Source organism: Mustelus asterias, chromosome 8 (assembly GCF_964213995.1).
Source record: "Mustelus asterias chromosome 8, sMusAst1.hap1.1, whole genome shotgun sequence".
Taxonomy (NCBI): domain Eukaryota; kingdom Metazoa; phylum Chordata; class Chondrichthyes; order Carcharhiniformes; family Triakidae; genus Mustelus; species Mustelus asterias.
The window spans coordinates 82,530,618-82,556,942 of NC_135808.1; the positions used below are offsets into that span (position 1 = coordinate 82,530,618).

The 26,325-nt window shown below is 42.3% G+C and overlaps 1 protein-coding gene across 2 annotated transcripts in view; it reads left to right on the top strand.

Moving 5' to 3' along the window:
* pde4dip (phosphodiesterase 4D interacting protein) overlaps nucleotides 1-26,325 on the top strand; it is a 425,654-nt gene that overhangs the window by 41,067 nt on the left and 358,262 nt on the right. For both annotated transcript variants that reach the window (XM_078218377.1, XM_078218378.1), the window contains exons 2-3: nucleotides 11,220-11,269; nucleotides 24,067-24,134. In XM_078218377.1, coding sequence (XP_078074503.1) covers nucleotides 11,220-11,269; nucleotides 24,067-24,134 — 118 coding nt within the window. The remainder of the gene's footprint in view (nucleotides 1-11,219; nucleotides 11,270-24,066; nucleotides 24,135-26,325) is intronic.

Sequence of the window (26,325 nt, forward strand, 5' to 3'; positions counted from 1 at the left end):
GTTTTTGTTGGAGCAGAGGGTAATTTGACATATGTTTAAAATTATGAAGGGATGAGACAAGTGTAGGTGGAAACAGATCGAGTTGTTGAGAAGTCTGGAAGGAATGGACAAATGGAAGACTATGTGCAAGAGATTTAGAATGGAGGGCAAGAGAAATTTCTTTATACACCAGGTTGTCACTTTGTGAACTGCATTCACTTAGTGACTGAAATAGAGAGCGTGTCAACATTTAATAAATAGGAAGTTAAAGGAAAGAGAAATATGGGCACAGAGTTGTGCTACAACAATACAACCTGCCTTGCTGGCAGGCCACCCCCATACTGTGCATCTATTGTTGACTGAGAGTGCAGTAAGCAGACCTGAAACAGCTTTACTTCTAGTCAGTGTTTGGCTGACTTCTAAATTTGAATGATTGTAGGACTAAACTTCCAGCAGTTTCACATCAAGCTGAAACCCATTCAGTCTCTGCAGTGCTCCATTAACACATGTGGGATTCAACTTGTAACCACAGTTGTCCTCATTATCATTCAATTCAAACTAGCGTGTGAGGACATTCACCACAAGATCTTCTGCAATTTAAGAAGCACCACCATCTTCTTAGGGCAGCTAGGGTTTGGCAATAAATATGTTTTGCCTCGGTCACTCACATCCCTTGAGCAAATAAAAACCTCACCTTTCTTTGCACCAGTCACCTCTCTCACAATCAGTTCACTTAGTCCACCAGCCACTTTACCCACTCCATGGGCTACTTCAGTCCACTCTTTTCTAATTAAAGTGATGCCTGTGGCGGGTGTTTTTACTAATAATATGATTCTTTGCGAGCAATCTGCAAGATTTAAGACTTCTGAAAGTTGCTAACTGTTTTTTATTGTTATTAATTGAAAGCAGAATTCAGATGTTGTTATAAACCATAAAAACAAATCCCAAATGGTTTACTAATCCCTTCTGGGCTCTGGGGATTAAACAACTCTTACCTCATTCCAGGGCTACATTATTCTATAAAATATAGAAAATGTACTGCAAATTTATATGTTTAATATCTCATTCTTGAATTCCCTGATGGGTTAATGGATAAATGTACTAATTTACTAAAGGCCAAAAGGGCCTGTGTTGAATCCTGATCCATGCTGAGTTAGTTGATTAGGATTTGGAGACAGTAAGATGTTAAATGTGAGCTCGGTATCCCCACACGAAAAAGGATAAAATTGGCCGAGTTCCTGCTTCTGATTACTGTTTAGTAACTTCTGCCAGATAGTGTGTTTCTGTGGACACCCATTGATGACAACATTGTGTTTGGCTGTGATCCCATTGATGGCCCAATAACTTAATGTCCAAACTCACATTTAAAACAATTGGTTACTTGGCTGAAGTACCAAGCATCAGTTGTGACCTGAATCAGGAATCACTGCTTCCAGCACAGGAAAGAAAAACATTAACATCCAATTTTGAATGGATTATGACTAAAACACATTGGTGGCATCATAAGATGGACAACAAGGATCTAAATAATTAACCATGGCCAAAGATCTGCTTGCCTGCCTCCCCAAATAAGGGCTGATGGACAGAATGTTCCCTTTTATGCACAGAATGCTGACTGAAGCGAGAAAATTGGCAGATCTGGAAATAAATGGCAGTGCCGGGAATCCCAAGTTTGGTGCGCCCTTTCTCCGTTAGAAGACAAAAAGTTCCCACCCCATCTACAAGGAGACCCACTCCCCCACGAATATGAGGAAGCCCCCTGCATGGGCGCAGAGAACCTGCACCCCACACCCCCATACATCCCCAGGTAACTGGGAACTCCCACTCCCTCAATACTCGGATAATGGGATCCCCCTCAATGGAGTTCTCCAGAGTGCCACCCCTTGGCACATAGCAGAATTTTTTTTTAAATTAAATTTCAAGCAATGAAGAGCTGAGGGATGTTCTTAGACTTGAAGTTAGCGTTAATATTGTTCACATTGTCCAAAGAAAAATTCATGCAGCACAACTAACACCAGTTGTAAAGACGATCAGTTATGAGCAAGGATTCAGGAAACTCAGGTAGTCAGTCTCCTTGTTAGGCAGGAAGGAGCAGGGGAGCAGTTAAAAATCTCATCAGTTCTCCTTGTTAATACTCATGCTTTTGGCAGTACTTATATTCACAAATATTTAAAACACATAAAATAAATTTATAGCTTCAGTTCAGTTTCTTCCAACCAGTTAACATCTTGAATTTAACACCCACTTTGTAAACCTCCTAAACTCTCCAATTATTTTCTACAATACTATAATTGTTACTGTATGAAAGTCAACTTTTCAGCCAACCATTCAGAGTATTTTTACAAAAGGACCTTCCAATCCTGTAACTAAACTTTACCCAATAAGATTTGAGATGTTCAGTGTTACTGGGAAAGGGAGTCATTTCGCAGTCATTGATGTTTGCAATGCAGTTGTTGTCTGTGCTTCCCTTCCAATGAATAGTTCTGCCTTTAACAGCTGAGAAGAAATTCCAGAAAACCTGTGTCTTGTGGTTAGAAAGACAGAAAAGTTGTGGATAAAATTGTGTCATGATGCCGGCAATAGGTTAAAATGACAGATCCCTGATCTTTTAAATACAATAATTTGACCACAATTATAAACACATCGTGCATAGAAATTCCAGTTAGAATTACACACGCTGACCGAACAAAAACAGCCTTATTAAAATGAGATGATCAATGTTCCGATCACTAGGATTCTTGAATACACCCCTTTATGAAGCATAATGCTGCAGCCTCTACAGTGAGACATTCTGTAGCATACATGCACATGGTGGAACAATTGAATTAGGATACTCAGCTTGGCTGCTCCTGTGAGTGGAGTCATTGCTGTGCACATTACATGTGGGTTAAGCTTCAAGAGGTGATGTCTGAAGTAAATGAGATAACCTGAAAAACATTTTATTGAGCCTAAGGGTTTTCAATTAATTTGTGACTTTATGACACCTCACCAGTATTTTCTAATTACATCAATTTGTTGGGCTGCAAAAAGGTTTGTCGGCCATCTGATAGGGTACATGATAGAATTTGAAATAGAGTAAGTTCCCTGCACACCACCTCATGCCACAGTGACAATTGACAACCAGTCCATCCTTACTTCTGTCATACTACTTGTTTTGACAACCACAAGGACCAGGGGGGATCATCAACAGATCTATCAGTGGGCTTCGTGGAGTACAATCTGCCTTACTGAGCAAGCTGAGGCTCGCCCAATGGGAAGCAGTCAGCAGGGGTTTTAAGTCTGTAACTTTATCTGGACTGGAGTTGTACGTCCTGAGGTGAAGACTACCTGACTATAAGTCACGGGATCAGCCTTTTCCTTTGGTGCACAATAAAGGGTATTGGTGTGGGAAAGCTGGCTTTTGGCTAAATTACTACACTACTTGACCCTGGAACAAATTGTAGCAAGGCTGGAACTCAAACCAATTATTGAATTATATAAAATAAAACAAAATAATAGTTGGGTTTAAATTAATACCCTGTTGAAAAATGAAAGAGACATAAATTTGCAGCATTGAAAAAAAATATCAAATGAGGTTAGGGCTCTTTTTAAATGCACCAAATATTTGATATGTTGGTCTGTAAACAAATAATATCAGACTTTTCAGTCTTCATCATTCATTCCCTGGAAGATTTCAGCAGAGCTGCTTAGAGATGCTTGCACACCAGGTTCTTCGTTTGGAAAGACCATTACATATTTGGCATTTACCCTTGATGCCCCAGTTAAATTCAGTAGCTCACCATTGGACTAGGCCCATTTGCTAATATTCTGCAAGGTGGCATTAATTATGGATCAAGGAAGAAAGAAGTTTACTCGTATACGCCAGGTAAATTATAGGAATAATTTTAAGAGTTCCTGCTCTCAGCAAAGAACCTCATATTTCCTGAATACATATTTGAAATTCAGGCTCCACACGATCATTCCACTATTAAAATTATGTGTGCCTCTGGGCAATGAACCCTGCTGGGAGTGCAAACATAAAATTATCCTTGAATTTTGCACTCATTATGCTTTATCACTACAGTCTGAAAGTGTGTTACAGTCCCATGCAGTCTCAGCTCTGTTACAGTATCACCACAGTTTGAAGCATCTGATACAGTATCATTGCAATCAGAGCTCAGTGAAAGCAATGCTTTCATTTATATAGCAGTATTCACAATCCGATGTCTCAAAGTGCTTTACAGCCAATGAAATACTTTTTAAGTGTAGTCACTGTGGTAATGTAAGAAATCTGGAAACCAAGCAGCAAATTAGCACAAACAGCAGTGTGATAATGACCAGATAATCTGTTTTAGTGATGCTGATTGAGGGATAAATATTGATAAGGACACCAGGAATTCCACATGCTCTTGTTCCAACTAGTGCCAAGGGATCTTTTCCATCACCCAGTGCAGGCAGATGGAGTCTCAATTTACCATCTCATCGAAAAGGCAGCACCTCTGACAGTGCAACATCCCTCAGTATTGCATTGGAGTGTCAGTGTTGGTTTTGTGCGCTAGCCCTGAAATGGGACTTGAAGCTGAAACATCAATACTCAGAGGCGAGGTTGCTGTCAACACCTGACATGCACTGACATTCTGGTGCAGCATCACTTGGATCTCTGGTGTAATGTACAGCCTGGGTGCTCTCGTACAGTATCACCACAGTCTGCGCTCTCTGGTACAGTATCACCACAGTCTGCGCTCTCTGGTACAGTATCACCACAGTCTGCGCTCTCTGGTACAGTATCACCACAGTCTTCACTCTCTGGTACAGTATCACCACAGTCCAGGCTCACTGGTACAGTATCACCACAGTCTGCGCTCTCTGGTACAGTATCACCACAGTCTTCACTCTCTGGTACAGTATCACCACAGTCTGCGCTCTCTGGTACAGTATCACCACAGTCTGCGCTCTCTGGTACAGTATCACCACAGTCTGCGCTCTCTGGTACAGTATCACCACAGTCTTCACTCTCTGGTACAGTATCACCACAGTCTGCGCTCTCTGGTACAGTATCACCACAGTCTGCGCTCTCTGGTACAGTATCACCACAGTCTGCGCTCTCTGGTACAGTATCACCACAGTCTTCACTCTCTGGTACAGTATCACCACAGTCTGCGCTCTCTGGTACAGTATCACCACAGTCTGTGCTCTCTGGTACAGTATCACCACAGTCTGCACTCTGGTACAGTATCACCACAGTCTGCACTCTGGTACAGTATCACCACAGTCTGCACTCTGGTACAGTATCACCACAGTCTGCACTCTGGTACAGTATCACCACAGTCTGCTCTCTGGTACAGTATCACCACAGTCTGCTCTCTGGTACAGTATCACCACAGTCTGCACTCTGGTACAGTATCACTACAGTCCAGGCTCTCTGGTACAGTATCACCAGAGTCTGCACTCTGGTACAGTATCACTACAGTCCAGGCTCTCTGGTACAGTATCACCAGAGTCTGCGCTCTCTGGTGCAGTATCACTACAGTCTGAACTCGCTGGTACAGTATCACTACAGTCTGTGCTGTCTGGTACAGTATCACCACAGTCTGGCTCTCTGGTACAGTATCACCACAGTCTGCGATCTCTGATACAGTATCACCACAGTCTGCAATCTCTGATACAGCATCACCACAGTCTGCGATCTCTGATACAGTATCACCACAGTCTGCAATCTCTGATACAGCATCACCACAGTCTGCAATCTCTGATACAGTATCACCACAGTCTGTGCTCTCTGGCACAGGTATCACCACAGTCTGAACACTCCAGTACAGTATCAGTACAGACCGCACTCTGTAGTACAGTATCTCCTCCGTCTGAGCTCTCTGTATGGTATCACCACAGTCTGAGCTCTATGACACAGTATAGAATAGAGTTAATGTTTCAAGTCAGAGGGTCATCCAGACTCAACATTGATCCTATTCTCTCTCCAAAGATGCTGTCAGACCTGCTGAGATTTTCCAGCATTTTCTGTTTTTGATTTGGATCCCAGTATTCACAGTAATTTGCTTTTATCTTAGTGATTTAACAATATTTGTCTAGCCCTTGGATTCGAAAGGATCAAGACAGGTTTCAGGGTCTAACCCTATTTTGAGGGGAGTAACCCAAGGACCTGGGAAAACTGAAGGGTTTCTCGAGTTCTAGGAACCCAGGTGAAGGAGGTTCTAGGAATGCTGGCACTGATCTTGAGCTCTGGAACTATTAGAAAAGGAATTTTAGTATCTTGAGGTATTAGGTGGGACCATTGGAAACTGTTCTGGGATTGAGTAGCACCACAACTGCAGTCTACAACTTTGTGATCAAAGAGAGGAGTCACAAGATCTGGGAATACATTAGAGCAAAGAAAATTACAGCACAGGAAGAGGCCCTTCGGCCCTCCAAGCCTGCACCGACCATGCTGCCTATGTAAACTAAAATCCCCTACCCTTCTGGGGACCATATTCCCATTCTATTCATGTATTTGTCCAGACACCCCTTAAAAGTCACTGTCGTATCTGTTTCCTCTACCTCCCCTGGCAGCGAGTTCCAGGCATCCACCACCCTCTGTGTAAAAAATACTTGCCTCATACATCTCCATTAAACCTTCCCCCTTACACTTTAAACCTATGCCCCACTACTGGAAACATTTGTGCCTGTTCTTATTTTTTATATTGTTATGGAATAAACGGTCTTTTCTCCTTGGAGAGACAATGGATGAGAGGAGACCTAATAGAGGTGTATAAGATGTTGAGAGGCATAGATCGGGTGGACTCTCAGAGGTTTTTTCTCAGGGTGGAAATGTCTGCTATGAGAGGACACAGGTTTAAGGTGCTGGGGGGTAGGTACAGGGGAGATGTTAGGGGTAAGTTTTTCACACAGAGGGTGGTGGGCAAGTGGAATCGGCTGCCGTCAGTGGTGGTGGAGGTGAACTCAATAGGGTCTTTTAAGAGACTCCTGGATGAGTACATGGGACTTAATAGGATGGAGGGTTATAGGTAGGTCTAGAGGGTAGGGATGTGTTCGGCACAACTTGTGGGCCAAAGGGCCTGTTTGTGCTGTAGTTTTTCTATGTTCTATGTTCTAAACAGCAGCTTCCAGCATGTGCACATGTGGAGTTAAACATGGAAATCAGGATATCGTTGAGAAACTTGGAAAACTATAAAGAGTGTGTCTGCAATTACATAACTCTGATCCAGATTATAATTAGATTAAAGTAGAAATAAGCCTGATATAGAAGCAAAATACTGCAGAAGCTGGAAATCAGAAAATGTGAGAAACACTCAGCAGGTCAGGTAGCATTTTTGAGAAAGAGAATTAACAACTTGAAACATGAACGTTGTTTCTCTTTGATGCTCCCTGACCTGCTGAGTATTTATCATATTTTTCTTTCAAAATCGACCTGCGTGAAAAGGTAGTTTTGTGCTCATTGTGCCTGAATCTAAATTAATTTAACTCATAGTTTGTGCAAGCTTGCATTCCAAAGGGCAGAGTTCTCCATATGGTCTCAACTGTGCAAAAGGTGCAATTGACTGCGGAGCATTTCTATGCCGAGGCATAATGTGGAACAGCTGAAAATGTGCAGTAAATGAAAATCTGCAGCTGTCGAATACAGTACACGAAGCAAACAGCAAATCTCCTCCCTGTACTACACTGAGGTTTAGCCTTTTCAAGGGCACTAACAGGAACCTAAGCCATGCTCTTTGAACTAATTGCCTTCAGGATACCATTAACCTAGATATGGGACTGTTTTATTGGCTTCAGATTTGGGCAGCTGCTCTATGAGTGCACAGAAAACAGATGTGCTTTAAAAAAATCCTTAAAGCAATAGGCATAGTAAAATTTAAATGTTCAGCTAGTAAATGAACGACTCTTTAGGCCATTGAGTCATGTAGTCAAAGAAGGTCTCAGGTTCCATTCCTAGTCTGTATAGAATTAGCTAATCTAATTGTGTGCCGTGTGAGAGGCACTACAGTGTTCCTCAGGGCCCGTGAGTTAAGAATGGGGAGAAAGACAGCTAGGGTTCTTGTTATGGGTAAGCCACAACCAGTACTGGAAACCATGTGCATTTGAACATCAGGGGAGGGCAAAATAATGCTCAACTGCCTTAAGGCAGTTTCAGTTCATGGTCAAATACCATAATGCACACTCTTTAAGTGAAGAAAGATCATTTGTCTGTGGTATTGGTGCATATGGTACCTGTGCAATATCTTCAAAAGAGGAAGCAAATAGAGGAAGAAAACTCCAGGGGCCGTCATTAAATGTCACTCCAAAGCTGCATACTTTTCACAGTAGATACACAATTCTACACTGTCAAACCTAATGCACTGGTACACGTTCCTATGAATAAATTGACTGCAGAAAATGTAACAAATATTCTTTTGTTCTGAATTAAAATTAAGAAAACGTCAAATTGTTCCTAATCAAAACTGTCCTTTATTTCAAGAACCTGGGTGGCATGGTGGCAAGTAGTTTGCACTGTGCCCCTCAGTGGCAGGGGCCTGTGTTCAATCATGGCCTGTTTCGTGGAGTTTGCACATTCTCACCATGATTGCGTGGGTTTCCTCCGGGTGCTACGGTTTCCTCCCACAGTCTAAAAATGTGTGGGATAGGTTGATTGGCTATGCTAAATTATCTCTTAGTGCCAGGGGAACTAGCGGGGTAAATACGTGGAGTTACGGGGATAGGGTCTAGGTGGGATTGTTGTCAGTATGGGCTTGATGGGCCGAAAGGCAGCCTCCTGCACTGTAAGGATTCTATGAATGGACCAAATAGTTAGTGTTCCAGTTCAACAACACCACAGGTCGTGTGACCATGCTGCATTCTGCTTCTACATTCTTTATATGTTTGAGTTGATAATTTCTCTTTAAACATTATCAGTGAACCCCTGGTTTTTGGAAAACTGCATGTATCTTTTTGCATGTTAAGAAATATGGATAATTGCCTGGGGGAAACAGAACAGGACATGAGTATGGTTGAAAAGAGGAGAGAAGATGAGGTAACTTGAAATGGAATGGGTAGGCAATGCCAAGCTTGTGTGGCAAAACATGTAGATTGAAGTAGTCATTGCTCGATTCATTGTCGAGAGAGGTCGATAGTGTGCTTGTTTATAACATAGAGCTGCTGTATATTTCTATCTTCAATGTAAAATAGGATATTTGCTACAAGGTAATGTTGGCACTGAGGAAGTAAGAATTCTGGCTTAGAGCAAAAGACACGTTATAAAGAAAGGTTTGAGAGGAAATACGAGATTCTATCTTGTTTTTCCTCTCAGACCTTTCTTTATAACATGTTCTTCATAACATTTGTGCTACACTAAGTAGTCAAAGAAGGTCTCATTCTATCCCCAGTCTGTATAGAGTTAGCTGATCTAATTTTGGGCAGAGTGAGAGGCACTACGGTTTTCCTCAGGGCCCATAAGCTAAGAATGAGGAAAAGGTCAGGTAGGGTTCTTATTATTGGTAAGTCACAACCAGTACTGGAAAATATGTGCATTCTGGCCCTTTGGTTATTTTTGAAACCTATTGACCAATGGAGTTAATTTGGGTTAAAAATATTATCTTGGAGATTATTCTAATTAACATTATTCATCCTGCAAAGTACCCATGTGAAGTGTTGGAAGGATTCTGCATGGTTAAGGACACTCATTATCTAGACCCACATATCAATAACGGCCAGCACTCATGAAACTGTATAGCAGCTTAAACAAGGACCATTAAAACAGGACAGAAGAGAGAAAGAGATAGGGACTAAAAGCTTTAATAGTCTACAGAAGCTCTCATCCCGATGTTCTGAATTAGAAGATTTGAGCCCTGAACCACAATTCCCTTTATTCCTCTCTCTCTCTCTCTCTCTCTCTCTCTCTCTCCCCCCCCCCCCCCCCCCCCCCCCCGCCCCCCCACTCTTTGAGGATGGTGACATTTTGCCTCTTTCTTGAAGACCCAAGTTTGTCAGGAAAACTCATGCCAGATGGGACTCATTGACTGGAATTCTCCCCTCTTGCACAGCCCACTACTGCTACCGCTGCCAGTGAGAACGGAGAATTTAGCGCTCAGACAAATTTCCATCCACAACAGTGGGATCAGAGAATCCCAACCGCAGGTGAGGTTGGAGAATCTGGCCCATTATCACCAGCATTGAGTTGTAATGTACAGTAATATTTCAATCCACCAATTAAGATCATTGGTAGATTTAAATATCACATTATAACTCGATGTTGGGTCATATTTGACTATGAACTTGGTCTGTATGCAGAAATGGACGAGAATGCTGCTGCCCTTAAAAATGACAATAATAAATGTAACATTACATGCTGCATTTCTCCACAGCAAGACTACACACACTTACCCAAACGTTGAACTAAGGATTCAATGTCTGGGACAAAACTATTAAATATTTATTATCTTCGAACGGAGTCAAATTCCTCCCTTTGGGCTATCACCAATACTAAATGGTGATGCTAAGTGTGCAATGACCCAAGTATTCTTTGCTAATTCAATTATCAAAGAAATCATTACTGACTTGTAGTCAACTGTGGCTGGGATTCTCCAATCTCGTTTGCTCTACCACCGCTACCAGCGAGAATGGAGAATTTGGCACTCAGACCAATTTCCATTCACAGCAGCTGGACTGGAGAATCCCAATCACATGTGACATCAGAGAATTCCAGCCTGTATATGTCTTCCATTGGGAATTTTGTACTTTAGAAGCCCAAAACTTATGTTGGCAAACTTGAAACCCGAGAGCGGTGGTTAACTGTTCTCACCATTGAAGTCATTGTGCTGCATTCCTCAGGTGGTCAATCAGTTTGGAAATGGGATTTATTTTGGAAATGTCTTAAACACCGTTAAAATTGCCACGGAGAACAATAAAAAGCACAAAAATCAGTGTAAATATAGTAAAAAGATTTTAATACAGATCAGAAAAGCAAGTGCATGCCTTAGGGTATTAATTCTCAACGTGACCTCCTTATGAGTGTGTAAAAGACAAAGGAATCATACTAAGACTTGTAACATTATCAGAATACAGGGCAGGAGGAAAGGTAGCCAATCAGAAGCATCATTTGTAGGTTGGATGCATGTAAAATTGACGGAAAAAACTGGGCTGCAATGCCAAAATCAGGTCAAAGTCACAATACATTAAGTGGCCTCGGGGAAAACTGAGAGTGAAGCCTGCTTGTTCTGCCTTTATGCTGCTAACAGATGGAAGCTAATGCAACTGATGCCATCTTTGTGTTGCAGGGACTACATCAGTGAAGGGGCCTCTCTACCTGCCAGCAGTCATGTGACAAGTAAGTATACACAATCACTACTTTTATTTTAAGAGATACAAGGATTTCAGTGATGCATGATGCTGTGCCCAGTACTATTCACTTGAACAGTGAAAATTGGCTAAATGTACAATTAATTACATGAGAGTAAGTTTCACCCATCAGGAGCACTTCCAAGTGACAGTGTTTCTATGCATCTGCTGCCCATGTCCATCTTGATGGTAGAGGTTGTGGGTTTGGAAGATACTATGGAAAGAACCTTGATGAGATGCTGCAGTGCACCTTGTAGATGGTACACACTGCTGCTATTGTGGCATTGTTGGTGGGCGGGGGGGGGGGGGGAAATGGATGTTGAAGGTGGTGGATGAGATGCCAATCAAGTGGCTGCAATCAAACTGGCAAGTGGAGAATATTCCATCACACTCTATATTAATGACTTCAGATGTTGAACACGTTTTAGGGAGTTGAGTTGACTCTCTGCTGAATTCCCAGCCTCTGACCCACTCTTATAGCCACAGTATTTATATGGTTGTTCCAGTTCAGTTTCTGATCAATGGTAAACCCAAGGATGTTGATGGTGGGGATTGGCGATAGTAATCCCATTGAATGCCAGGGGGAGATGGTTGGATCCTCTTTTGTTGGAGATGGTCATTGTCTGTGTTACAGTGCTGGGCCAGAACCCCAAGGTACATTAGGAAGCCAGACTAGACCCCAACAATTTTTCTTTTTGGCATAAGTGTGAGGATAGGATATTTCTCTCCAGGAGTGACTCCACTGACAAAGTATGGATCTTTTATAGCAAAACAAACTTTATTTAATAACACAATTTAAGTATAACTTAAACAAATGAAGCAGCTTAACCATTAACAGTTGAACAATATTTAAAAATAAAAGAAAACAACTTTACTTTCAAGCTTATGACTGTTCCAGTTCCAAATAAGCCTCATTCATGCACATATCAAAACCATTTTCAATAGATACAGTTAGCAAACCCAGACATACTTGCTATAAATTGTTAACAGTCTTTAAGCTTTCAGAGAGATTTTGTGGAGGTAGAGTCTCTACCTCCTCTGACAGCCTCTACATGCCTCTGACTTCAGCAGCCCTGCAATTGCAACTCTAAACTGCAAGAGCTCTTCCTCTCTGCTACAAACTCAGCTCTACATATTATCACATGGCCCTGTTAATCAATTTCCCAAGGAATCTTTTGGGTAAATAAAAGTCCATTTAGATTTATCAAGTAACAAATTCCTAGCTGAAATTAGTTATTAACTTGCTTTTACAACCTTTGAACAAGATGTTTTCCAAACACACTGACTGCCTGTAGAATAAAGCCAAAATTTTAAACGCTCCCCTTAAACATAAAAAAACACAACATATATGTATAGCAACTGTCTGCTGTCATCACATCTTGTACTTTTGGCACGAAGGTTACTTGCCATTTATCAGCCCAAGCTTGAAAGCTGTCCAGGTCTTGCTGCATTTGGACAGGGACAGTTTCTCTGAGGAGTTACAAATGGTGTTGAACATTGTGCAGTCATCAGCAAACTTCCCCACTTCTGACTTAATGATGGAAGGAAGGTAATTAATGAAGCAGCTGAAGATGGTTGCACCTAGGACACTACCTCGAGGAACTCCTTCAGTGATGACATGGAACTGAGATGATTGGTCTCCAACAATCACAACCATCTTCCTTTGTGCTTCTGACAAAAAAGTTAAAATCACCCCTAAGAAGTGTACTAGTATTGCATTAAAATGCATTGCACTGTTTTAACATATACTGCATTACTGCAAGGTGTACTGGCTGACTTGCATGTCATCTCTTTCTCAATATTTATTTCTACCAAATGCTAAGTGATCTGGATCTTCTGAGGAGCAGCAACCATTGTCGCTGCCACGCATTTCTTGCCGGGACTACCGAAACCAGCTTTACCAGAAGCGCAGCATCCACTGGGGATCTTCTTCAAAGCGCAGAAGTGTCTGGAGGAATCACAGGAATGACCCCCTTTTTATGGCACTTAGACTGATAAGTTTGAATGTTAGCGAATGGGTACATTTTAGTTAAGGAATGAGTGCGTGTATGAGTGATGATAGGATGGGTAGGTGGATCAGCTAAGTGGGTGGGTGGGTGAGATGGTAGGTGGGTAGGATGGCAGGTGGATAAGGTGGTAAGTGAGTTGGGTCATGGTCATCGAATCTGGAGTTAATTGAAGACTAATAGTTGGTTGGGTGGTTAGGTGAGTAGTTAGCTGGAGGATAGTTGGGGATAATCAGGAGGTCAATGGAGTAATTGGGGGATCAGGGAGGTAGTTGGTGGGTTAGGCATTTGGTCAGGGGCTCAAAGGGGTAGTTATGGCGTGAGGACCTTAGTTACTATAATTTTCAGTCGTTTTATTTCAAGAAGTAATGAGAGTAAAATCAGCTCGTGTTGCAAGACAGTTGATAATGAGTTAGCAACAATATTGATCATTTTTGACTGTTTCACGGTTTGTCCAAGACAAATTTCATCCCACAGTCCTTATTCCATAATCTTTGGCAACCTATTTGTCCTTTGCTTGGTAAATAGTCAGATTCAACAATATAGTCCACTATGTCAAATATTGCCTGATCCTGACCACATGAGAACATGATATTAGCTGTGACGTTGAGTTGTTTATTCCTTGTTTTGTCCCAGGTGCCCACTTATAAAGCAATTTTTTTTAACAGAGAAAAGCTGAAAATACGAGTTTATTTAAAAGTATCACCTCCACACATAAGCCCTGAAATTGCAATGTTGGCAATCTCAAGAGATGTGTCTGTCATCTGGTCTTGCTGAAAATTGCCCCTCTCGCAAATTGTGCTATGTTCCTAGTGACTGAAAATAAGGGCTGGGAGCTAAGCTCAAGAATAAATCATACTTGCTTTCCTTATCATTGGTAAAGCAAATATGGCAAGCTACTCTTAAAAAGGATCTAATGTAGGAAGCAAAATGCAACAGACATGCTTCAGGTACAGTGCACCACCCAGATGTGTGGTGTGCTTCAGTACATGCAATCTACGTGATGCATTGCACCAACTCACCAATCCTACTCCATCACCATAAGCTGTCACAAAGAAGGCTAATAGCAACAATTTCATGAGAATACTATCATTGGTGAAAAGTAAGAGAACCCAAAGCTTTTGAATTTTGAATTGAATTAGAATTTATTTATTAGTGTCTCAAATAGGCTTACATTAACACTGCAATGAAGTTACTATGAAAACCCCCGAGTTGCCACACATCAGCTCCTGTTCGGGTACACTCGGAGTATTTAGTATGGTCAATCCATCTAGCCAGCTCATCTTTGGACTGTGGAAGGAAACCGGAGACATGGGGAGAATGTGCAGACTCTACACAAACAGTGACACAAGCCAGGATTCGAACCCGGGTCCCTGGCACGGTGAGGCAGCAGTGCTAAATACTGTGCCACGGTGCCACAGTGCCACCCAAGCTATGGCTCCTTGCATAGTAAGAGAGATAGGGAATACAATGAGACAGAAAAAGAACGTGTATGATGCACGTCAGGGAAATTCTTCAAGCAAGAACCAGGCCAAATACAATAAGTTGAAAAAAGAAGTGAAGAGGAAAATAAGCAGGCAAAGAGAAAATATGAGAATAGAATGGCAGTCAACATACAAGGAAACCCCTCCATGTTAATGTAAATAGCAAGCAGATGGTAAAAGGTGGGGTGGAGCCTCTTAAGGAAAAAGAAGGGTGTTAGGCGCTGAAAGGTGCAGGGTAAGGATTGGATACTTTGTGAGTTACTTTGTATCAGTGTTTACTAAATATCAATAGGAATGGAGGCAATAAATGGAATCAAATTTATTAGAAGGATATACTTGAAAGATTGGCTATTGGTCCAGCTGGCCCATGTTCCATTTTTCATTCATGGGATGTGGGCATCACTGCCTAGGCCAGCATTTATTGCCCATCCCTAATTGCCTTTTGAGAAGGTGAACTGCTTCTTTCACCACTGCAGTCCACTGTGGTATATTTACACCCACAGAGCGGTGAGGGAGGGAGTTCCAGAATTTTGACCCAGCAACAATGAGGTGACGTGTTTCCAAGTCAGGATGGTGTGTGGCTTGGAGGGGAAGTCGTTCCCATACATCTGCGGCCCTTGTCCTTCTAGGTGGTAGAAATCATGGGTTTTGAAGGTGTTGTCGAAAGAGCCTTGGTGAGTTGCTGCAGTGGATCTAGTAGATGGTACAGTGCTGCCACTATGTATCGATGGTGGAGAGAGTGAATGTTTAAAGTATTGGATGGAGTGCCAGTCAAGTGGGCTGCTTTGTCATCGATGGTGTTGAGCTTCTTGAGTGTCATCGGAGCTGCACTCATTCAAGGCAAATGGAGATTATTCCATTGCGTTCCTGATTTGTGCATTGTAGATGGTGGACAAGAGTCAAGAGGTGAGTTATCCTTCACAGAATTCCCAGCCTCAGACCTGTTCTTGCAGTAACATTATTTATATGACTAGTCCAGTTCAGTTTCTGGTTAATTGTAACCCCCAGGATGTTGATAGTGGGGGACTCAGCAATGATAAGGCCATTGAATGTCCAGGGGGGATGGTTCAATTCTCTCTTGTTGGAGATGGTCATTGCCTACCACTTGGGTGTCAAGGAGTGGTAAACCCGAAACACTACATTAGTGTTTCTCTCCCTCTCTCCTCCTCTAACCAAAAAAAAAGGCCACTGTGTGAAGGTAAGAGATGGTATGTTGCCTCCCTGGTGCCAGGGTCCAGGATATCTCTGAACGGACAGATATCTGGACCATTGAGGTCTCTTCCAGGGCAGATGGGACCTGTACGAGAAGGACGGGTTGCACCTAAACTGGGGGGGCACAAATATTCTGTCCGGGAGGTTTGCTAGTGTCGCACGGGAGGATTTAAACTAGTATGGCAGGGGGGTGGGACCCAAAGCAAAGGTGAATTACTGAAGGGGAACAAGAGAGTAGGGCCAGTAAGACTCAGAGAAACAGCAGGCAGGGTGGGATTGCAAATCAGAGAGGGTCTGGTGGATTGAAGTGCATTTGTTTCAATGCGAGAAGTGTAACAGGTAAGGCAGATGAACTTGGAGCTTGGATTAGTACTAGAAACTATGATGTTGTTGCCATTACAGAGACTTGGTTAAGGGGAGGACAGGATTGGCAGCTTAACATTCCAGGATATAGATGTTTCAGGCGTGATAGAGGGGGACGTAAAAGGGGTGGGGAAGTTGCACTACTGGTTAAGGAGAATATCACAGCTGTACTCCGGGAGGAAACCTCGGAGGGCTCATACAACGAGGCAATATGGGTAGAGCTCAGGAATAGGAAAAGTGTAGTCACAATGTTGGGGGTTTACTATAGGCCACCCAACTGCCAGCAGAAGATTGAGGAACAAATGTGTAGGCAGATTTTGGCAAGGTGTAAAAGTAACAGGGTTGTTGTGGTGGGAGATTTTAATTTCCCCTATATTGACTGGGACTCACTTAGTGCTAGGGGCATGGATGTGGCAGAGTTTGTAAGGAGCATCCAGGAGGGCTTCCTGAAACAGTATGTAGATAGTCCAACTAGGGAAGGGGCCATACTGGACCTGGTATTGGGGAATGAGCCCGGCCAGGTGGTCGATGTTTCAGTAGGGGAGCAGTTCGGGAACAGTGACACAATTCAGTAAGCTTTAAGGTACTGATGGATAAACATAAGTGTAGTCCTCAAGTTAAGATGCTAAATTGGGGAAAGGCTAATTACAACAATATTAGGCAGGAACTGAAGAATGTAGATTGGGGGCGGCATGGTAGCACAGTGGTTAGCACTGCTGCTTCACAGCTCCAGGGTCCCGGGTTCGATTCCTGGCTCGGGTCACTGTCTGTGTGGAGTTTGCACATTCTCCTCGTGTCTGCGTGGGTTTCCTCCGGGTGCTCCGGTTTCCTCCCACAGTCCAAAGATGTGCGGGTTAGGTTGATTGGCCAGGTTAAAAAAAAAAATTGCCCCTTAGAGTCCTGGGATGTGTAGGTTAGAGGGATTAGCGGGTAAAATATGTGGGGGTAGGGCCTGGGTGGGATTGTGGTCAGTGCAGACTCGATGGGCCGAATGGCCTCCTTCTGCACTGTAGGGTTTCTATGATTCTTCTATGATGTTTGAGGGCAAATCAACATCTGGCATGTGGGAGGCTTTCAAGTGTAAGTTGATAGGGATTCAGGACCGGCACATTCCTGTAAGGATGAAGGATAAGTATGGCAAGTTTTGGGAACCTTGGATAACGAGAGATATTGTGAGCCTAGTCAAAGAGAAAAAGGAAGCATTTGTCAAAGCTAGGAGGCTGGGAGCACACGAAGCAAGTGTGGAATACAAGGAAAGTAGAAAGAAACTTAAGCAAGGAGTAAGAAGTGCTAAAAGGGGTCATGAAAAAGCAGTGCCCAGCAGGATTAAGGAAAATCCCAAGGCTTTTTACACATATATAAAGAGCGAGAGGGTTGGCCCACTCAAGGACAAGGGAAGGAATCTATGTGTGGAGCCAGAGGAAATGGGCGAGGTATTAAATGAGTACTTTGCATTCATTAGTATTCACCAAAGAGAAGGACTTGGTGGATGATGAGTCTGGGAAAGGATGTGTAGATAGTTTGAGTCATGTTGAGATCGAAAAAGGAGGAGGTATTGGGGTTCTTGAGAAACATCAAGGTAGACAAGTCTCCAGGGCCTGATGGGATATACCCCAGAATACTGAGAGAGGCAAGAGAGGAAATTGCTGGGGCCTTGAGAGAAATCTTTGTATCCTCACTGGCTACAGGGAATGTCCCAGAGGATTGGAGAATAGCCAATGTTGTTCCTTTGTTTAAGAAGGGTAGCAAGAATAATCCAGGTAATTACAGGCTGGTGAGCCTTACATCAGTGGTAGGGAAATTATTGGAGAGGATTCTTCGAGACAGGATTTATTCCCACTTGGAAATAAGTGGACGTATTAGTGAGAGGCAACATGGTTTTGTGAAGGGGAGGTCGTGTCTCACGAACTTGATCGAGTTTTTCGAGGAAGTGACGAAGATGATTGATGAGGGTAGGGCAGTGGATGTTGTCTACATAGACTTTCAGTAAGGCCTTTGACAAGGTCCCTCATGGCAGACTGGTGCAGAAGGTGAAGTCGCATGGGATCAGAGGTGAGCTGGCAAGGTGGATACAAAACTGGCTCAGTCAAAGAAGACAGAGGGTAGCAGTGGAAGGGTGCGTTTCTGAATGGAGGGCTGTGACAAGTGTGTTCCTCAGGGATCAGTGCTGGGACCTTTGCTGTTTGTAATATATGTAAATGATTTGGAGGAAAATGTAACTGGATTGATTAGTAAGTTGGCGGACGACACAAAGGTTGGTGGATTTGCGGATAGCGATGAGAACCATCAGAGGATACAGCAGGATATAGACCAGTAGGAGACTTGGGCGGAGAGATGGCAGGTGGAGTTTAATCCGGACAAATGTGAGGTAATGCATTTTGGAAGGTCTAATACAGATAGGAAATATACAGTAAATGGCAGAACCCTTAAGAGTATTGATAGGCAAAGGGATCTGGGTGTACAATTACACAGGTCACTGAAAGTGGCAATGCAGGTGGAGCAGGTAGTCAAGAAGGCATACGGCATGCTTGCCTTCATCGGCTGGGGTATTGAGTTTAAAAATTGGCAAGTCATGTTGACGCTTTATAGAACCTTAGTGAGGCCGCACTTGGAATATAGTGTTCAATTCTGGTCGCCACACTGCCAGAAGGATGTGGAGGCGTTGGAGAGGGTACAGAAAAGATTTACCACGATGTTGACTGGTATGGAAGGCATTAGCTATGAGGAGAGGTTGGAGAAACTTGGTTTGTTCTCACTGGAGCGACGGAGGTTGAGGGGAGACCTGATAGAAGTCTACAAGATTATGAGAGGCATGGACAGAGTGGATAGTCAGAAGCTTTTTCCCAGGGTGGAAGAGTCAATTACTAGGGGGCATAGGTTTAAGGTGCGAGGGGCAAGTTTTAAAAGAGATGTACGAGGCAGATTTCTTACACTGAGAGTGGTGGGTGCCTGAAACTCGTTACCGGGGGAGGTAGTGGAAGCGGATATGGTAGTGACTTTTAAGGGGCGTCTTGACAAGTACATGAATGAGATGGGAATAGAGGGATATGATCCCCGGAAGCATAGGGGGTTTTAGTTAAGTCAGGCAGCATGGTTGATGCAGGCTTGGAGGGCCGAAGGGCCTGTTCTTGTGCTGTAATTTTCTTTCTTCTTTGTTCTTTGTTCACTTGTGTGGCACAAGTATTAGCTGCCACTTATCAGCACAAGCCTGAAGGTTGCCGAAGGAAGTGAAAATGGAGATAGTGGAAGGGCTTGCCATAATCTTCCAATCTTCCTGAACCATGTTGGGACCAGTGTTCTGGCAAGTCTATAACTAGAGCATTAGCAAGGGCTTTAAACTAAATAGTGAGGGTAAAGGATCAAGTGAGGGAAGATGTGATAAGTTGAAGAGAAAAGACAAGGCCAGAGTGAAAGGTGGCACTAAGAAAATTGATTATCTGTGTGTGTGGCAGGAAGGCACAGAATATACATATCTAAGAGAGCACCAGCAGATAGGCTAGATTTTGCAAAAATAGTGAGACAGAATTAAAGGCACTCGATCTGAATGCACAGTGCATTCAGAACAATGTAGACGAATTGATGGCACAAATGGAAATGCACAAGTATGATCTAATTAGCATTATGGAGACATGGCTGCAGGGTGATGAAGACTGGAGGCTGAATGTTCAAGGATATTCAATGTTTAGGAAGGATAGGCGAAAAGGAGGTGTAGTAATGCTTTTAGTAAAGGATACAATCAGTACATTAGTGAGAGAGGATCTTAGATTAAAAAATCAAGATGTAGAATCAGTTTGTGGGGAGCTAAGAGATAGCAAAGGACAACAAGCATTGGTAGGAGTTCTCTATCGGCCATCAAACAGTAGAAATAGCGTAGGGCACAGTATAAATCAGAAAATGAGAGGTAACAAGGGTAATTCGGTAATCTTGGGGTCTACAATCTTCATATAAACTGAGTGAACTTAATTAGCACTCATGCTGTAGAGGACAATTTCCTGGAATGTGTAACAAGTTGGTTTTCTAGAACAGTATGTCGAGGATGGGCTGTTTTAGATCTAGTATGTTGCAGTGAGAAAGGGTTATTTAATAATCTTGTTGTAAAGGAGTCACTAGGGAAGGATAACCATAATATGATAGAATTTTACATCAAGTTTGAAAGTGATGTAGTTCAATTTGAAACTAGGGTCTCAAATCGAGGTAGATGAAACAAAGGTATGAGGGACATGTTGGCTGTGGTAGATTGGGAAACTACATTAAAGCATATGATAGCAGGCAGGCAATGGCAAGCATTTAAAGAATTAATGCATGGTTTCCAATAAATTTATATTCCTTTAAGGCACAAAAACCCAGCAGGAAAGGGAGTCTAACTTGGCTAACAAGAGATGTCATAGGACGGAACTTAAGTGTTATTTTAGGTGAGAAACCAATGTTATTCCCATGGGAATCAGATTGCAATTATCCCACACTTAACCTTTTATTGGGAGAGGGGCGAGTTTCACACCAATTCCAGGAGAGATGGGGCCTAAACATGCCAGCAAGTCCGGCTTCACAGAGATCGGGCATTGTTTTTTAGTGGTGCCCTGATCTCAAAGTGAAATTGAAGACCCCATTCCCTCCCCCCGTGGTCATCGGGAACCCCTTCCATTGAAAGCATGTTTCCCCACTCCCACCCCCCAACAAAGATTACCAGCATCGGGGCATTGGAGCTCTCCCGATGTGTCCCACTTCATGTCTTCCATTCTTGACTCCCTCTTTGTGACCCCTTCATGAACCCCCACTTCATGCCACTCCCCCTCAGGCCCCACCCCAATGCCCCTGACACCTGTCAAGTGCCCACCTGGTACCCTGCAGTGCCACCTTGGCGATGCCCACTTGCTATCTTACCTGCACCCTGGCAGTGCCACTTGGCAGTACCCACCAGGTACTCTGGCAATGCCAGGTAGATACTGCCCAGCCATTTCCCCAATCATCAGGGGCTTCAATGGCCTCCGAACCCCGCAGCCTGGCCGTCACATATGGTCTCCGTTTGTGGAGACCAGTAGTGATTCTCACTGGGTTCCCGCTATGCTCAAGGATTCGAGAATCCTGTGAGCAGGGAGAATCTGGCCTCAAATGGACTCGGCATATTTAAATACTTATTTAAATATGTTAATCTGTTAACCAGATTAATCCTTGGAGCAGTGGCTATAGGCTTAAATACGGCAGACACAAAAATCTGTTCCCATTAGCTGATGGTACAAAGACAAGGGGACACAGATTTTAGATGTGGACAAAAATTGCAGTAGGATATGAGCAGAAATCTTTTTAATACAGCAAGTAGTAATAGGTTCCTAAACTCAATGTCCACAAGGATGATGGATAGAGAGACAGTGAATGATTGGAATGACAAGGAAATTGGACAGGCACTTAAAAAAAATAAACTGGCAGGCCAACGGGAATAGAGCGAGAGTATGGGACCAATTGGATCGCTCTACAGAAAACCAGATGAAATCGATGGGTAGAATGGCCTCCTCCTGGGATTTCCTAGTTGTTTCCATCCTGCAAGTGTTATCACCATGAGGAGTGCAGTGACTGAAGAAGGCCCACTACCTCAATTCAAATGAGTACTGAATCTGGAAAGGTTTTGGGATTCACACTGTGACTTTGAGAAGATACTTCCCCACTTACTTTGTGCCCATGTGGGTGACAGTTTGAAATTTTCCCCTCAGTGCTCCAGAGGTCACCACATACTTGTGTAGAAGGTCGCTGTGCAAGCCCCCAGTTGGCTGACCACCACCTTCTCGAAGGCAATTAAAAATGGAAAATATGGGCAGAAAACGCTGACTTTGCCAATGGCGGCCAATCCCATGAATAAATAAATTTTAAAAAACATTTTTATGATGAGCCTGCATCTCCTGGCAACACAGCCCAGTTACAATAATTTGGAGAAGACCTGAGAACTTTGGGCACCATATTGGGAATGGAGCCCTCATGTTATGAGTCTGTTGTGATAAGCTGCACTGGGATTGGAGACAGTGAGCTCCAATTGAGTTAAGATTAAGCAGCTTAATTATCTCACAGTACTCAATTCCTGAGTGAAACCCTTTCAGTCAAACACCTGCACCATCAGTAGATGCATTATTCAGTCATTCTTTCCGTTGCATGCTGAGAAGTTTGTGTGATGCTGCAGCCTGATGTACTGCCTTTTCATCTGTGAGATCTGCTTTGAAATCTAACTCCCATTCATCTTGTGTAAACAGTGTCCAACCAACCTACTCTGTTTATGTAACAAGGCCTAGAAGCAATTGGTCCAAGGAACTGTTCTGTTTTTAGACAATGATCCATTTGGATCTTATGGATGAGAAATTCATGTTGGGCAATAGCGCAGAACGGGCATTAGGGAATTGACAGAGCATTAGATTTTTTTTGAAATCATTTCTTGGGATACGTATGCTGCTAGCGAGACTCATCATTTATCACCCAATCTCTAGTTACTGTTGAGAAAGTGGCATTGAACCATCTTCTTTTCCATTGACACAAAGTGAATAGAAAACTAAATCGGGTCGAGTGTAAATCGAACTGCTTATTCACAGCTACCCGCTATTATAAGACAAATTTTTACCCAATGTTCTCAAATGCCGTAAATAGTTATTTCATTAGTGTTATCAATGTTAAATGAACTGTTGAATTAGCACAAACAGCTCAGCAATTATTGTGGTGATTTATTGGACAGGTTGCTGCTTACTTCATTGCAGTAACCTATACCGCATATATTTCAGATAACTATTTGCTATATAGTATTTCAGTGTGCTTGTAAAAAGATATGTCAAGCCATGTTCACGTGGATTCAGATTTACTGTTTTATAAATGTGACTTATTTTGATGCATGCAGTTTCTTAAAAATACACAAAGCTTTCTGTATGAAGAAGGGTTTCAATCTGCCTGTCTCTGATCCTAATTCTCATTCAACATGTTAACATGGAATGGGACTATTGGATATATACTGGAGGTTCAATGCAGCCTAAAGTTCAAATCCCACTACGACATGTTGGGAATTTGAATTCTGTCCATCTGACCTTTGGGCACCTAGGTAAAAATAATCATGAAAGTTGTCAGAGATTATCATTAAAACCCCAACTACTTCACTAATGTCCATCAGAGATTGGACCTTGTCTCCCTTACCTGGAATACATGTGAATTCAATCCCACTTTACTTGATTCAGCCTTAATGCTCTCAGGTCAGTCAGAGATGGCAATAAATGGGCCTTGTCAGCGTCATCCAAATCCCTTGATCCAGACAGAGCAACATAGGTTTTCAATTTACAGCCTTGAAGTAAATTGTCATTGCAGATTGGCTGTCCTTTAAAGAAACCTCCTGATTCTCATTTCCATTGAGGAAATGCAGCTTGGTCCATTTCTGTGATAAATGGCCTATCCCCCATCATCAGTTTTACATCTGGACAGTAAGTTGAAAATGTATCCCAATATTTCAATAATATTGTTATATTTCTTAGTACGGTCATATTATATTATAGTAAGTCGTATAGTTCTGTATGCAGCAGTGTTTTAAATTCAGATCATATATCATGATGATTTGCTTTATTTCTGTGTACAATAATGTTTGGATTGAGTCTGGGTCAAAGTGAATTATTATCTTCCTTTACATGCTAATATTTTCTCTGTATTTTCCATCATATGATACTTTATTTCAGTTTCAAGTGCATATCTCTTGTCTTTTTTCTCAGCTCTTCTGAAAGACACAAAGGAGACTGGACTCCCATTGCAGACGCACACATTAAGAGAATTTGAAAAGGTACGTTGATTCAATCTTTCTTCCAATAAATATAAGAAGGTCATTCATCTCACCTTAGCTCATCAATCTACAAAAACTTCAATTTCCTCCAACATGGCATGAAACTCTAATAAATGGTTCCAGAATGCCTTCTTCTGCTATCCTGTTTGGAATTTCATGCCAAATGTTTATTTCTGTGTCTGAGACAAAGCACTTCCTGACAACCATCTTAAATTAGCCTATGATCAATTTCTTCTGAGGTTCAGCAATTAAAATCGAATGTGAAATGTGTAGACCTATCAAAATATCAATCACTTTTTACAAGCATCTCTTTATTTGTATTTGAAGGGGTAATGCAGATCATTTACATAACATTCATCAAAGGAGACTACGTAATAAAGTAAGATTAAATTATTAACTGCATGCCCAAATGAGGGGCAAAGGAAACCATCCATTAATATTTTGCAGTCATCAATAATTGGCGCATGTCGTCAGTCACAACTGCAGTTTCCCAAACACAGGGATCTTTATCTTAAAGAGTTTGTTCACCCAAAGGAGTGGAGAATGAAGGTTTACATTAGCACTGGAGTGATTGTGTCATTGATTTGAATGTCTCATTACACCCTTCACCATTAAGAAAACCCCCATTTTATCTCCCTATTTTCATGGACTGCGTGGGTTCCTGTTGGAATTCGTATTGCAATGTTTTTGATACAGTTCAGCACCGTCTGGTGTTATCAATGAAAGGAATTGCTTTGATCTGAGTTAGGAGAAATGAATATTGTCTATTGGGAGGAAAAACAATCATTCTTTTGTTCCAAGACAAAAGACAGAGTCAGTATTTCGCAATCACTGGTATTTTGTTTTGGCAAAGGGACCCACTTAATAATCTCCAAATTTTATTAAAAAGACCAACTGTACTAAATGTTTCCATTGCAGTTCTCCAGTGTGAAATTACTCTTCTGGACTACTTTATTGGCAATTAAGACTGTAGAGGGATTTCATTAGTCATTAGGTAAAACAATAATAAAAGGAAGAAAGAAGAGAAAGCAACTAACTGCATAATTAGAATACAGTTACAAAAATAGTTGGCTAAGGCACTAGAGTAGAGCTAGTATTTCTAGGTTATTTGGTTGTTACTGGGACCCCCTAGTGATAATTCTGGCGTATGGAAAGATCAGAATTTCTTTTCACCTCTAAAGTCCTCATTTGAAGTTTTTAGAGGCAATATATCTTTCATCACCTTCATTGCAGCTTGAGTTTCAGTAGAAACCCTGCTATAGTACAGAGGTGTAAGCAGGAGGACTGCTTCATTCTCTACCAGCTAACCTCGGGGGGTCCTTGTAGTCAGTAAGTGAAAGTATCTCTGTCCTGTGCAGTGATGTTATGATATTTTTTGCAATGAAGCTGAGAATTAAATTTGTTGTACACCCTTTATATGTCTCTGAGAACAATTCTGATTTTCGGTACTAGTGTAAAGCAGGTAATTTTCCCTCATTTTCCCTCACCACCACCTTGATCTCTGCTGATATCCCACCTGTACCACAATCATAACCCATCCCCCCTCCAACTTTGATCCGAGCCTTAGCCTGCTCCCAATTGTTGACAAAGCAGTTCTTCTCCCCTGTCAATCGCTGCCCATCCTCCCAACCTGATCACTTTCCTTTTCAACCCTCTGACGAATTGGAATTCTAAAAAGTAACACAAAGTGACTTCAGTTCCACTCTAGACTAATCTCTAATACTATGTTCCTATTACCGCCACCACTATTTTAACACAGTTGTTAATCCATTAAAATAGCACAAACATGGATTTAACAAGAATGTGATCATCAAATATTAGAGCACATAAAATACCATATACTGTGCCATATAATAGATAATTATCAGTAATTCTTCTCTCGGCAGGAATCATATGTATATCACTTACTGTATTTACTCCATTTTGTGCTTCAAAAGGGTTTTGCAAAGAATCTTAGAATCCTACAGAATCATAGAATCCTGCAGTGCAGAAGGAGGCCATTCGGCCCATCGAGTCTGCACTGACCACAATCCCACCCAGGCCCTATCCCCATAACCCCAGACATTTGCCCTACATACATCCCCTGACACTAAGGAGCAATTTAGCATGGCCAATCCACCTAATCCGCACATCTTTGGGCTGTGGGAGGAAATCTGAGCACCTGGAGGAAACCCACGCAGACACGGGGAGA